Raw genomic sequence first — 15,051 nt, forward strand, 5'->3', positions numbered from 1 at the left:
AATTCATCTTCATTTTCTTTATTTTATTCCAAAAGCCTATATTTAAAAAAAATATATATTAAAGAGATAATCCTTACACATCATAGTGGTAACCCATTTGTTTACATTTTAATCACGTACTGTGCCTTTAAGACGCAAAGATATCATTACGCCACTCCCACTGTGTTTTAATGAATGGTCAACTTGCGCCATCTAGTGGCCAAAAGCAGCGACGCACCCTTTTAAAAAAAAAAGTCATTCTCAAAACTCATTTTTGTCCCTCCTGGTTTTCCGTATCACCGCCTCCCACCAACGTGTTCCTGGACAAACACACGTGGATCTCCACTGACGCCAGGCAGAAACAATAACATGGCCAGCCAGGGGCTCGCTTACGACGGCTGCAATTTCTTCAGACAGCGGCTGGTTTTATCCACACTCAGTGGGAAGCGTGTTAGAATAAAAAACATCCGGTCCAAAGATGACAACCCGGGGCTCCGCGGTGAGTCGCAGCTTCACTCTGCATGTGGCGTCGCAGTTAGCATGGCGGCTAACGTGCTAGCTGTTACGCAGTTGGGAGTGTGTTTTATCACTGGGCGTCAGATGTTTGGCAACGATGGGACAGTGTGTGTTAATGAGAGATAAATGATATCTCACGTCACTGCACAAAGTTATGTCGTTGTTTTGCTTGTCAGGAGCTTTGAACCAGTGTGTGCAGAGCCCTGCCTCTTGTTATTAGAGTTACTCATTTCAGCACATGTGAGTGTGAGGATCATCAGAAGTTCCCACAGTACTTAATCCACTTGTTTACATCTTTCTGTTTTTACCACTGCATGCTAAATGTAAATGTAACTCATTAGTTTGTTCCAACCAACTTGTTGATATTTCAAAGTTTTGGTAGACTTTTGCTTTTGATGGAAGAAAACATGCCTTTCATCCTCGGATCAGCTGATGGAAGCTGTTTGGTTTGGACTAACTGAACACTTTTCTGCTTGTCTTTTCCAGATTTTGAGGCCAGCTTCATAAGACTGTTAGACAAAGTGACCAATGGCTCCAGAATAGAGATCAACCAAACAGGTGAGTCTTTTCATAACAATATTACTGTTAACTGCCAGAGGATTGTTGGAGGTATAAGGATTGATCAACACCAGCAGACTATGAATAAGAGGATTTAAGTTCTAATGTAGTGTTTTCAGTATTTTTGTTCTCCCATAATCATTTTACATCAATTTGTTTTACTCCTTGCATGTGGCATTAGGTGTAGTGATGTCCAGCTTCATTACAACAAGACTGTAAAGTACCACCCACTACCCCATGGACTCACTCTCTGTCCCTGTGTGTCTGTCTTCACAAAGGTACTGTGTTGTTCTACCAGCCTGGCTTGTTGTTTGGCGGCTCCGTAGAACATGACTGTAACACGCAGCGCTCGGTTGGCTACTATCTTGAGGCCCTGCTCATGCTGGCTCCATTCATGAAGACCTCTCTGAAGGCCACACTGAGGGGGGTCACCAACGACCACATTGACCCGACGGTGAGGACACACACATGCATGCTCCTGATTACCTTCTAACTATTCCTTTTTTTTAGAAATTTTGCACCATCTGATTTTGAATTTGACTAAAATAGCTCATGGACACTGGGTGGAGCTGAGGCATGCTTCTGTTAAGAAACATGACAACTTCTTGGAACATTTAATTTATGGGAACCTCCCATACAAACACTGCCCTCTAGTGCACACATCCTTTCATGCAATTATGTAAGCTCAGATCAACAATGTTGGTGTCTTTACAGGCTGGGCATTTTATGTCTAAGATGGAGAGTTTTTGAGCGTAACGTAATAGCACAGAGGCACAGTCAGGTTTTTTTAATCAATCAGACGTTTGTATACTGACTTGAGAAATTGTTAAATTGTTCACAGTTGTGGTTAATGTTATATTTACAAATGCAGTCTGTTCTCCTCTTTGTGAGTGACACCTATTTTTGCCTCTGAATTTGTTTACATATTTGAAATGTTAATGCTAGCCAGTCTCAGCCACGGCATCATCATTTTCTCTTTCTCGGAGCTGCATTATTTTAAAGTGTACCATGTCAACAAAACACCGACAAGTAGGCAGAAAGAAGAAGCAATGGAGCTTCTGGAGAGAGGCGATGTCGTGAAAAGTTGCTGCTGTGATGGGAAATGACGGTGAAGACGTAGAAGCGAGTTTCAATGATACTAACACTCTGTTTCCTGCAGGTCGACATGCTTAAGACCACAGCCCTCCCTCTCATGAAGAAGTTTGGCATTGATGGAGAAAGCTTTGATCTCAAGGTGAGGACACAATAGTGATCTGTTGATGAGCATGTTGTAATGTTATACATTCAAATATAGTGCTGCAACTTTAGTCAGCCCTTCTCCTCTCTCACCTTCCTTCTGTTGCTGCTCCCTTCAGGTGGTGAAGAGGGGCATGGCGCCTGGTGGTGGAGGAGAAGTATTTTTCTCATGTCCCACCCGCAGAACCATCAGACCAGTGCAACTGACCGACCCAGGAAAGATTAAGAGGATTAGAGGAGTGGCGTATCCTTTCTCATGCTTCCAGTCATGGCCTTTTTTTTTTTTTTCTTCAACTGTAAACAAAATTGATGTGCTACAAACTGTCAATTACAAGACTTTTCTGTCCAGTTGTATATAGTTGTCTAATCTCCTCATTATTCAAGTTGTTTATAAACAAGGAAATTGTAAAAAAAAAATCACAATTTCCCACTCTCATAATAACCTTTAGCCCATGTGATAACCTCAGATGTTTTGTCAAAAAGCCAAATATATTTTCAAACAGATAAAAGCAGCAAATCCTCACATTTTAGTTGCTTATTAATAAGTTACTGTTGATCAATTGACATATCTCTCCCTATTATTTATGTCATCATGAATGTCAGAAACTTAACTCTGTTGTTTTTTTTAAGTTTGTGGTCCTTTCAGCTTAACGTTGGCCCCACTGTCGTATAAGTTTTCAAAGGTCCTTGACGTTCTGAACCCAGATATTCGGTTCGAGTGTCCCCTCAGATGGCCAACAGGATAGTGGATTCAACCAGGAGCGTCCTCAACCAGTTCATTCCAGACATCTACATCTACACCGACCACATGAAAGGAGCCAACTCTGGCAAGTAAGTATCTCAACATTAACAATTCAAAATTAAATTTCAATTAAAATTCATACTGACAAACCACTACGGTAGCATACGTTACTGTTTAAATGTAAACATGGCCTGGGAACAACACTCGTTATGGATTTATTAGCAATGTGTGAATTATCCCAGCATGTTTAGAGAAAAACACACAGTAATTCATGTTGGGTGACTGCAGGTCTCCAGGTTTTGGTCTGACCCTGGTAGCAGAGACGCTGAATGGCTCCTTCCTCAGTGCTGAGATGTCGTCCACGCCACAGGGGCAGGGAGACCCCATGCTACCAGAGGACCTCGGCAGGAACTGTGCCAAACTGCTTTTAGAGGAGGTGTATCGGGTAAGTAGTGAAAAAAAAACATACAGTACTTTCCACACACACTCATTATGTTAGTGCTTTTGGGAGTCCATTAAAGCAACAATCCAGATTTCAGTCATTTTAGCCTGGGATCAGATTTATTTTGGTATTTGACATAAATTGAGAATTATGATAAAATGTAAATGTCTACGGTAAGGGTTAGTGGCTCACTGTCCCTTTTGGACTACAGCATGGTATGATGGTCATCCCTCAATTTGTGTAGGTAACCAAATTGGTTCATTTTAGTTTGCAAGATCATCTTTGGCAAAGTTTCTACTACTTAAAGGGATAGTTTGGCTTTTTTTAAGTGGGGTTTTACAAAGTTCTCATCCATAGTCTGTGTAATACCGACAACAGATGGCGGTCAGCATGTCCCTATTTTTTTAAAAACAGACAGGAATACCAATACAGGAGCAAAGAAACGTACTACTATGGACAGGAGAAGCGACAAAACATATTTCAGCTACCTAAAAGAAACGCCCACATAAAAAGTAGTTTTGTTTATCTGTACGTTATATTTAGAGTATTTTTCAACCCCATTATCTTTCCGTCAGACGGCCCTTTACATGGGGAATTGAACCGAACTTGGCTCTCTTCATAACCACCACAACAGAATACATAAGTTTCCCTTTCAGTTTTGTTCCTTTAGGAAAATATTCGAAATTAATTGTAAACCTAAACTAAAGTAGGTTTAGCAGCTGCCCTCGTCCTCAGCAGTACATTACTTTGCTCCCATGCTGGTACTTAATTTGCATAATTAAAGCCGGCATAATGGCTACCTGCCGATACTCGTCTCAAACAAATCTGATTTACAGATTACATCCAAAGCTAATTTATTATTGGATATTTTTGAAAGGATGTATTTTTTTGTGAACTTGTTTGCTGAGTAGCCCTTTCCATGTGGTAAACAGATCTCACAGTGAAACTTAAAATGTTGCCTCTTTTGCGTTTTTGATTGTCCACCTTGAAGAATGCACTACTATGATTTTTTTGATTTTTTTTTTTTGCTTAAGTTTAACTCACTCAAGTCCTTTTTAAAATCTCCATCATCACTGGAGGATGCTATCAGGTCTTGACTACCCTGCACACAGCAGCTGGAGCATCGGTTTTCAGCTTGTCCCCGGACAAATCAAAATTCTTGGGGAATACCTGACATAGACAGTCAGGAAACATTAGTGTCCGAGCATGCAATACTGACACATGCTGCCCTTGTTTGCCCGCATTCTCCAATAATGACCCCGGTCTGGAATTCAACTGAGAGACAGTTTATGCACAGATTCACAATGTAAAAAAACCAAAAAAAACAACAACTAAATAGCATTTCCATTCAAATCAAATGTTTTGGTCACGCATTTACTCACTTCCATTAAGATGGATGATATATCCTGTTTAGTAAAGCCATCATGGACATATGTCTCATATGTTGGATAAGTTAGCCTTGATTTAGAAGATGTTCCTTGTCCTGTTGGGTCTTGTAGCTTCTGATTTATTGTTCCCAATGTTACTTCTGTTTCATGCCATATTTTCACCATTTTCCACAATGTTTTGCTAAGCCAAAAGAAGCCAGTTGACAACAACCCACATTTGAAAAATGTCATTAGAAAAGGAATTACAAACAGACATTCGAAACAATACAATTTAATTCACAGATATGTCTGTGCAGAGGTCAAAGATCAGTTACTGTTTCAGATGTTGTTGAGTGTCAGCTAAAAATTCATTACCCGAACAATCTTGATGAATGAAGTGATTTACAGTTAGTTTTGAGGCCTCAGAAAAAGTCACATTTTATGTTTCCTTATCTTTCTACCCGTGTAGTGTGTCCCCAAGTGTGACTGACAGTAGTAGCTGTAAGACTAACTAACTTGGCTGCTAGTAAAAGCATACGAAGGCAAAAATCATTTCACATAGTCAGAAAAAAAGTGCCCACCACATCAGAATTTGTACAATTGGATCCAGTGATTGTGTGACTTCAGTTTGCCTCTACATGGCTCTTCCTCTCAGCCCCCTCTCATAGGAGCCATGTGAGTCCAGTTAGCTGGTCAGGGTAGTGCTGATTAACTCTGAAACAGGAATATTGTTGGATGCAGTCTCTTAACTCCAAGCAACAGAGTGGGTAGCTAACGTTTCTTTTTAGCAGCCGCAGAGGTTGGTGGACTGAAAAAACCTTCAGTTTTGAACGTTTTGTTCCTTTTTTTTAAAAACAGCTGCTGATAGAACAAGTTGATTCACCAGTTCAGAGGAACAGCATTTGAATAACTGCTGATTTTAACACTTAACTGTAGCAGGAGGACAGAGTGATTGCTAGAGCTGAGAAAGGATAACACCAGAGTAGAAAAAAGTGTTACTCTTGTGTTGGAATAGTTAATTTTTGAAAACAGAGATAGGACAAGAAAGTAGCTGGATAGGCATTAAAGGGCCGGTGCGCTCTGTAACATGCGTCTTGTTTGTTTAATGGTTAATCAGTACCGTCTTCTTGTAGTAAACCAAAGCTACGTGATGGACATTTTGTTTTTGGAAGCAACATCAACACAGGACAGGAGCTGATGTAAGTGGTTCCAATTTTGTTGAGTTTTTGATATTTAATAATCTATAACAGTTTAGTAACTTGGCTGTATGTGTGCTTATCTTGAGAGTTTTGTCATGTAGTCCAAGTATTTCTGTTTATTTTTCTCATTTTATTCAGATCATCTCAAGATGTGTTTTTTTCTACTAATGTAAGAATTTTGTATTTGTATTTTAAAATGAGTCCTCTGACATTGTTCAATGTTATTCTAACAAATACAAAAGTGGATATCTCCTTAATTTCTTTTATTTCACCCTGTTGACATCCAGTCAGTTTGATACTATAATGTTTTTTAAGGAGAACATCATTATAATAATGCTTGAGGTTGTCTGCCCCCTCGTTTTTTTCCTCCGTTTGATTGTTTGAAAGGGAGTTGCCAGTTACTCGAAGGATTCAAGGGACTTTTCCATGAGGCCTCGTGGTCGGTTGGTGGCTGCTGGCCTCTTGGGAGGTTTCAACTGTCTGGTGTTTGGTCCGAAAGGCAGGGGCCGTATCTAGCTGTCAGATGGTGTTGACTTGTTTCATTTGTCATTTTTTACTGAAATGAAGCTGCTTGTTGAAAAGGATATGCAGGAAAGAAAGTAGGAAACCAGAAACTTTTCAGGGAAAATATAAGTCGTATGAACCTCTGTAGCCCAGAACAACGGCACAAAAAAGGTAAGGTTGCTCAGGCGCAACACTTTAACTATTTTTAACTAAATATGCTCTCCACTTTGAGATTTTATCCAACTTTCTTACACACTTTAAAATTGATAATGTGGCTAGTGCTTAACTAACACCGTTGAGGATTTACTGGAGGCAAATTGTGGTCGGTAAAATGTCTTGGAAATATGAAAAAATTGTGATAACCATTAAGATGGATGTGCTTGTTGCATCATATGGTAAACCCATGTCAGAATATAGAAAACCTATCAATCCAGCATACTTTCAAGGCTTGTTTATGGAGTAAATAATTTGTGATCGAGGTGTACGTCTTCGTAACGTTGCATAGGTGAAGTTAAAGAAATACTTGTTTGAAATCATTTTTACAGCATACTTGTAGAAGGAATGCAGTGGGCAAAATCTCTGGCTCATATAGGCAGTAAGGACAATAAAAACAATGTCACCATAGTTTCCCCATGGCTTCGCTTATATAATTATGTAATTGAATCATATTTCTGCTGACAGTCTGTCACGATGCCATAATACTCGGCCACATGCATACTTTAGTTAGAATGAATGTACAGTATAAGAAACAGATTTTGTTTAGCTTACTATAAACTGACAGCATAATAGAACGGGCAGCCAATTTACTGTTTATGTTATTTATAAATTGCTCTTGGGTGTGTCTGGTCTTGCGTATTCCTCTTCTCACCGGCTGGTGAATAGCACATAGCTGATGTCAAGTAATCACGACGGCATGTGATCACTTGGAGACAGAGAGTGGATCCTCTGTCCTCTAAATATTTCATAAGTCTGTACAGGGCAACAGACTGGGAGGTCAGAGCGGGCAGGACCATGCAGCATTATTAAAGAAAAAGAAAAGAGAAACGTGTTGTTGAGAGATAACAATTACATACAACAGTATGTCTGCTATATTCACTCTCATTGAGGAAAAGTTTCTTTTTTTTTTTTTTTTTTTTAAACAGTTGACTTCAAGAGGTTGAAATGCATATGCACATTTTAAACATGATCAAGGTACTAAACATTTAAAAAAAAAAAAAAAAGCACAACAGAACTGTAAATATATGCTACATAATGTGCTACATTTGTTTTTAAAACATTATCACCCAAAATTTGTGTTGAAAAACATCTAGCCTAAACACGCCTCTTGGATCATATCTATGTTTTGCAAGTGTAGATGACTATCAGTGTTGGACCTGAGATCATCAAACATCTCCGCCTCCATGACATATTTCTGTGTTGTTTTTGTTTTTGAAACTCATCGCCCCTCCTCCCTCTCTTTGTTTTAGGGTGGCTGCGTGGATTCATCCAATCAGAGCCTAGCACTGCTCTTGATGACCCTTGGCCAACAGGACGTCTCTAAGGTTCTGCTCGGACCCCTCTCCCCATACACGTAAGTCACCATCACTCAATAATGGACACACAGCCTTTGGCTTATTTATAAGTTACTATACAGATTCACTTTGTATTTCTTTTACTACGACAGTATTCCAAAGTTCTCGTCCAGCTGTAGAGCATGAAATGCAGGACAAATATACAACAGAGGCAATAAATACACTCTTCATTGCCTCATTGTTTGTTTGTTTTTACAGATTTTCACTGAGAAATACCATGATTTGAAAAAAGTTTTAACTAAGTTGCCCTTTAATTCAATGTCCCAAAAGTTGTTGTTTCTTGCTGAAACCCACACTGGACTCTGGCAGAGTAATAACAAGCCTCAGTTAAATTCAATGGACTTCGGATCACAGTTTTTTTTCCACATTTTTTAAATGCTGCGTATCCTGGGACTTGGCCAGCTGTGCCTTCACATGGTCAGTGTCAGTTCATAGAGTGTCTGCTTGTTGAATGTTTGATGAATTTATATATTTACAATTTAGAAAACATTTAACCAGGATTTTTTTTGTATTATTGGAAACAAATACAAAGTTGATTTGACATCTTCATCATCAGGAATGTGGAGAGAACTATGAACTGTCCATTTTCAGTTATCATGGTACCGGTGCTGTGTCGGTCTCAAGTACAGTACTATGATAACTGAAGATTGGCAGTGCCATCACAATGCACTCCTCTCCTTACTCAGGTAATGCTGATTCTTCTGAAGACTAATGAAATCAAGTTTACACGTTTTGAATAATCCTTTTTCCTCTATATTGGAATCTTTCACATTTTAGACGTCCTAGCTTTAACTTTTGAAGGTAAAGTTCATGAGAGATAAGAAAGGACTGATGGCCTTTGACATTAACCTCCATCATGTGAAGCACACAGCATGGAGTAGACCTAGGACACTGTGTTGTGAAACTCCCAGTGTGTATTATTTGTTGACAGTTGACTTTCATCCAACTAAGGGTGAACGCCTTTCCTTGCATAAAAATGAAACTGAAATTTTATCTTCATCTTTCACTTTCTTCCCCCTCTCTCCCCCACCGTCTCTCCAGGATCGAGTTCCTCAGACACATTAGAGATTTCTTCCAGATCATGTTCAAGATCGAGGTTCAGAAGCCTTCAGAAGACGAAAGGAAAGGGGGGGACAAAGTCCTGATGACCTGTGTAGGAGTCGGTTATAGCAACATAAACAAAACCCTTAAATAAAATAAGTATTTTTTTTATATAAACAACATGTCTTGTATCTCTTCACTCACTAACATTAAATAGTAGAATAAGGTATTTTTATTTTCTGAAATGTGAAAGTTATTACATCATTGTTTTGTTATTTTTGTTACAATATGCAGGAAGATAAATGTGGAGTTGACAGGAATCCGTCACGTGGATTACATACATTTTATAAATTCAAAAAAACATTCAATAGCATCTTCATGTATACATTTCCTCTTAAATCTGTGTGTGTTAATCATCAGTCTGCACAGCTCTCTCTGGTTGAACACTTCTGGGAAATTAATCAGTATGAAAAGGTCAGCGACTGGTCATCCTCCTCTTTTGCTGCGGTTCCTTCCATCTGCACCTCACACCACATGTTTCTCATCACTGGAGTTGGGAGGAGTTAATCTTGGCCACATAGATGCTTGAGGGCCTTGCCATAACTGCCCGACACTTCAGACTACACAGACATAAAGAGAGGGAAAACAGGAAATTGTGTTTTAAGAACACATATCTTCTGATTTGAACAATCCAACAAAATGATTGTCCAGTGTCTCAAAACAAGATACTGTGATATTTAAACTGCACATTTCTGTCGAGGTGCATATGTAATTTCATCTCTCCGGGCATGTGCACTGACCTCCAACTGGGATTGGAGGGAATATCCAAACAGCTTCTTGTACTCTGCTCTGATGTCCAGCAGGTCTACCTCTGAGCGACTGACTAGTATTCTGGTCAGAGTGGACTCTGTGGTCCCAGCACCCTAGACAAAGGAAAAGGTGGGATAGAAGCAAAGGCACAAATTTGACCTGGGTAAATAAAATACTTGTATGTGTTTACATACATTATCCTGCAGTAACTGCTGCTTCTATGTCTGTGGTGTCACATGTTTTTGGTCATTTGGTTTAGAGACTGTTGACAATGTTCAACCAGTGGTGCACATTTAGTCAAAGAGGCCGCAGTAAAACAGTGGCTTAACATTCCTTTCCACGCCACTGGTGACGAATACAAATGCGTGCTGTGGCTAAAAAGGACGGGATGCAACCAAACAACATGTGGGTTTTGTTTTGAGGGCCTCTGGCTTTGGGGTTTAAAGGGCCCTTGTGATACAGATGGACATATTGTTGGACAGTTTACCTTCATGCTCTTGAAAAGCCTCTCAGCCAGGTAGGCAGGAACGGTCTTCACACACTTAACTACACAGAAAAAACTTAGTTAATACGTTTTATGTTAAACGGAGCACTATTTAATGTGAGGGTCAGAAACAGGCAGACAATATGATGCATTATTCTCACCAACAGCCACCAGTAGACTCTCCAGGCTTCCAGACATCTCACTCTCAATGCTCTCCTGTAGAGTCTTCTTACTTATATTCTTGTACTCCACCAGAGCTGCCGAAACACAACAGAGATTTGAATACAACTGTTGGAGAAAAGATGTAAGCTGAGATAAAGTTCTTTAATGAATTTGCTTTTTTTAGCTATGCTAGCGGCAGTGCTCTGAGGATGGTCTGTTGGTTGGTCCACCACCTTTTTTCATAGGTCATGAAAATGTGTCTGTTCCCCAGAGGGTGAATCTTATCGACTTTGGTGATCCACTGTTTTGTTTTTTTCTTTTCTCTTGCGCCAACATCAGGTTGACATTTTTGTAGTATTGGATGGATTGCCATGAAATTTGGTTCTTTTCTTTCCAGTGCCATCATCAATTCAAATATTTTATTTTGTCAAATACTTTTGTTAATGACCAAATACCTGTAAAACTGGTGACATTACCATCAATGTCAGCCTTACTTTGTGTATAGAGCTAATATTCAAACATAAGCAAGCTAAAGGTAGGAGATTGTGAGCATGGTCAACATTATACCCTCTAAACATCGGTAAACTAGAACAGTCATTGTGACCATGTCAGCATGTCTGACATTAGGATTTAGCTCAAACCACCATTGTGCAACCTAACAGAACCGCTAGCATGGCTGCAGACCTGTCCGTTTTATTTCATAAGCATCTACAGAACAAACATGCAAGAGGTGAACCCACTCTGTCGCAGCTGGGGAATGCTCCTGTGGCACAAGATGTCAATAAACTTCCCCTCATCGGTTCCCCATTTCTTCTCCCCTGCTTCATACAGGGCCTGGGTGGAATAAGAGGGAGTGTGAAAATACATATATTCTTTAGACTATAAATGTCGATGGTAAAGACAAAGTGCATCGTGTAATTTAAATGTTCTTAAATTTCCTGTTGAGCATAGAAAAAAACCCAACAGAGAGCTGTGTCAGGGCGTGCGGTGCATTCAGGCCCCATGAATTTGCAAAGTCAAGCTAAGAATGTCAAAATAACAAAGAAGTATGCCAACACCACACTTACAGATCTGTCTGATAAAGTAACTAAACTGCTCTGTAGTGTTTTTTTCAATGCCACTTTCCTCATTTCTTTGCATCCACAAAACATTGAGTAGTGAGTATACCTTAGCATCTGCTTTAGCTTTGGCAGTGTCCACATTGGTGCTCTCGTCTCTCTTGCCCTGTGAGGATGACCAGAAGAACATAGTTTGTGATACGTAGAAGTAATCCATTATATTTGGCTTAGTCATTTTAATGATGAACCTTTTTTGAATAGCATTTTTAATATATTTGTCTAAATTTGACAATAGAGATTTACAGATTCAGTAGAACATACATTTTATTTTACCCTACAATTCAGAAATAGGAAACTCAAGGTCTAGTATGACTTTTTCCATTACATTTTTCTGATATAGGATTAAAATGGTCACACCTGTCTAGCTACAATAAATTGAACGATTCTCATTTGTTGAGAATTCGTTCCCTGTTTCAATGTAATGTACAGTACCTCAGCCAAGATGAGCAGTGCTTTGCCATAATCTCCAGATACCTCCGACTGCAGATCATGAATCATCGATTTTCCAGTTTCTTGAATGAAACAGCACAATACAGACGATTGCACAACAGTCTAGACACAGCATGAGCCTTTGCCAACTGTTTTATAATAATCCGAGTTACTGTCTTATATGTGAAATTACAAACACTTTGTGTTGAAGACACTAACCTGCAAGGTATGCCTCAGACAACGCTTTGATCTGCCTGTTAGATCTCGAGGCAAAGATTTCTGTCAGCGTACTCTCGGTGGTCCCTGCTCCCTGTATGCAAATCACACAAAATGTGATATGCACATGTGAATGATAAGTGTAAAAAAAAAAAAAAAAAAAAAGAGTAAAACGCAGCTGCATTGCGTTCTTACACCACAATGTGAGTAGAGGAAAATGTTATGATTTTAAACAAAAATCTACAGCAAATTAAGTCTGTTTAAACAAAGTCTTTGCTCCCTTTGAAATCTTTTTCTTTTGTTTCTTTATACACTGATGCACCAGAAGGCCAATACAGACTCTGTTATGAAGCAGGTTCATGTCTTCTTCAAGTCAATCCGACACACAGCCTTACCTTTATGGCTTTGATGACTTCTTGACAGTCGTAGACAGCAGGAGAGGTTACCAAGGCTACCAACAAATCTTCAAAGTCTCCTTGGGTGTCGCCCTCCAGGTCGGCTACTAATTTCTGATGGAGGAAGGTTGATACCACGCTATTTCTCTATGTCTTTGTATCAACACTCAGAAATATTATTCAAAAGTCAATTTAATTACCCTTCCTGTGGCTTTCTCATAGGCCTGGGCAATAAGCAGACGCTGAGCATTACTTCTTTGGGTCAACACCTCAATTAGTGTCTTTTCTGTCGTACCTATAAAGAGACACACAAACCAGGCTTACCACTTACACTGCACTGGGAGAGTTCATGAGTTTAAAACCTCATTCAAACATTAATAGAAGACTTGTTCTACTATCAGGCAGAAGGGCGCATTTAGTAAAATATAATACAAGTGCTTTACATATTGGTCTGATATAGTAGATTACTTATCATGGTGACTCATTAACTTACCAATGCCCTCCATGGCTTTCCTTAGTGCGGACACATCCTCTTCCACTTTGAAGTTTGCCTTGTCCTTCACAGTTCCTCTTGTATTAGACTGAGGAACACAGAAACACACTCACAGGCTCATACATAACAAACATTAAGCACGTTTGAAAATGTAAAACAATAAAACATATCTATGCACAGGTGTATATATGTTTTAATGTTGAGTATTTAATATTCTAAGCTCTACTAAAGGATGTGGCACAATCCATTCAATCAATTGCATCTCATGTAATAATAATAATCATCATCATCATCATCATCATCATAATCTTGGGAGTGTGTTGAACTTACTGTCACTGTCAGTGAGGAGGGGGAGTCTAAGAGCAGGTCCAAGTCATCCTACAATTCAAGTCAACAAATTTTAGCTTTTGTTATCATCTGTATTTTTTTAAATTTAAGGCCTACAATCGAATTTAAATACAATTACTCACCCAAACAGACATTGTTGCGGTTGAAGTCTTAAACTAGGGAAATGAAAAAGCACACAGTATCAGCATCTCATAGCTGTATAGTGATGCAATGTATTTTCTCACTAGACTTCTGCTTCTGATTCACTCTCATCCACTTCATCCTCTGACTTTCACTGCTTTTGCGCGTTTGGCATCCACTTCTTGTAATAGAAACAAATCCACTAAACTATTCCTCTAAATGTCTTCATCCATAAATCCATATTAACTACGTGCACATGACAGTTTAAGGTTGACCAAGCCTTCATAGTTGTCAGGACACGTGTACGTGACTAGAACGGCAGAGAATTAAAAAAACATTGCAATGTCGACCGCTGCTTTTCCAAAACACAATTTTCTCGATGAGTAAAGCAAAAACAAAACAGAACACAGAACACAGACAGAGGATAAACAGGTGTACATGCACACAGGCTGTGATCAAAAGTCAGAAAAATTTTAAATTTTTTGCTCTTACCTTAGTAAGTAATGGAACAGGATTGATGTCGGAGGAGGAATTTCACCGTGTCTAGAAATCGCCACACCTTTCAGAAAAGTTGAAAAGGCCACGCCCCTTATTAGCTGCAGGAAGTTGAATCACAGAGACGTATTTCATAAACTCCTCCTCACTGATACATAGTAACTACTCTGCTCTGTCATGTGTCTTACACAGACTCAGGAAGCAAGGGGGATGTTGTGCATCTTCTCTGTAACCTTGCGCAACAATCTACCCATTTCAGGATGGGGGCATCATCTACTGAAGACGTAGCACTTATTGCACTCTTATTAGTTGTTGCACTTACTGTATTTGTATCAGTTCGCTGCACTTATTGAATTTGTATTTGTTTACTGCACTTATCCTATTCGTAGTAGTTTGTAGCACTTACTATATTCGTATTAGTCTGTTGCAATTATTGTTTTCGTAGTAACTTGCCTCTGCACTATACTTTTGCTCTGGTTTATGCTTTAAGATGCTTGTTTAAGAAAGGAGATGCACTTATGACTTCTGGTGACTAGTAGTTCTCTTGAATACCTATGTTGAATACACTTATTGTAAGTCGCTTTGGATAAAAGCGTCTGCTAAATGACTGTAATGTAATGTAATGTAATGTAAGACTATATCTCTGAAGCCATTAGAGTCCAGTAGTGAGGAAACAGGCCCTGTAATAAACCACAGTGGGTCCAAAAGTCATGTTTGCGGTCAGGGCAGAGCCAGGGACATGAGTCAGAGGGGATTAGGAAGGATGTTGAGAAACAGGTGAATGTTTTTCAATCGGCCTTACCTCTTTAATGTCATCACCGCAGTA

The 15,051-nt window shown here is 39.3% G+C and overlaps 2 protein-coding genes across 2 annotated transcripts; one reads left to right on the forward strand and one right to left on the reverse strand.

Annotated features, from left to right (window-relative positions):
• The first annotated feature begins 240 nt into the window (after positions 1-240).
• On the forward strand, positions 241-9,331 carry rcl1 (RNA terminal phosphate cyclase-like 1). The gene is made up of 9 exons (XM_054612152.1): positions 241-478; positions 982-1,053; positions 1,332-1,507; positions 2,213-2,287; positions 2,409-2,533; positions 2,995-3,120; positions 3,320-3,476; positions 8,010-8,113; positions 9,156-9,331. The coding sequence occupies exons 1-9, from the start codon at positions 349-351 to the stop codon at positions 9,307-9,309; spliced, it is 1,119 nt and encodes a 372-aa protein (XP_054468127.1). The 5' UTR covers positions 241-348; the 3' UTR covers positions 9,310-9,331.
• Positions 9,332-9,371: 40 nt separating this feature from the next.
• anxa3b (annexin A3b) lies at positions 9,372-14,312 on the reverse strand. Its single transcript, XM_054612153.1, has 14 exons — positions 14,223-14,312; positions 13,733-13,765; positions 13,593-13,640; positions 13,263-13,350; positions 12,970-13,064; positions 12,770-12,883; positions 12,378-12,468; positions 12,162-12,241; positions 11,779-11,835; positions 11,352-11,445; positions 10,611-10,706; positions 10,453-10,511; positions 9,956-10,078; positions 9,372-9,775 (listed from the first exon to the last, which is right to left on the reverse strand). Exons 2-14 carry the CDS (start codon positions 13,742-13,744, stop codon positions 9,719-9,721), a joined length of 1,014 nt encoding a protein of 337 aa, XP_054468128.1. The 5' UTR covers positions 13,745-13,765; positions 14,223-14,312; the 3' UTR covers positions 9,372-9,718.
• Positions 14,313-15,051: the final 739 nt, after the last annotated feature.

This window comes from Anoplopoma fimbria, chromosome 14 (genome assembly GCF_027596085.1).
Source record: "Anoplopoma fimbria isolate UVic2021 breed Golden Eagle Sablefish chromosome 14, Afim_UVic_2022, whole genome shotgun sequence".
NCBI lineage: Eukaryota > Metazoa > Chordata > Actinopteri > Perciformes > Anoplopomatidae > Anoplopoma > Anoplopoma fimbria.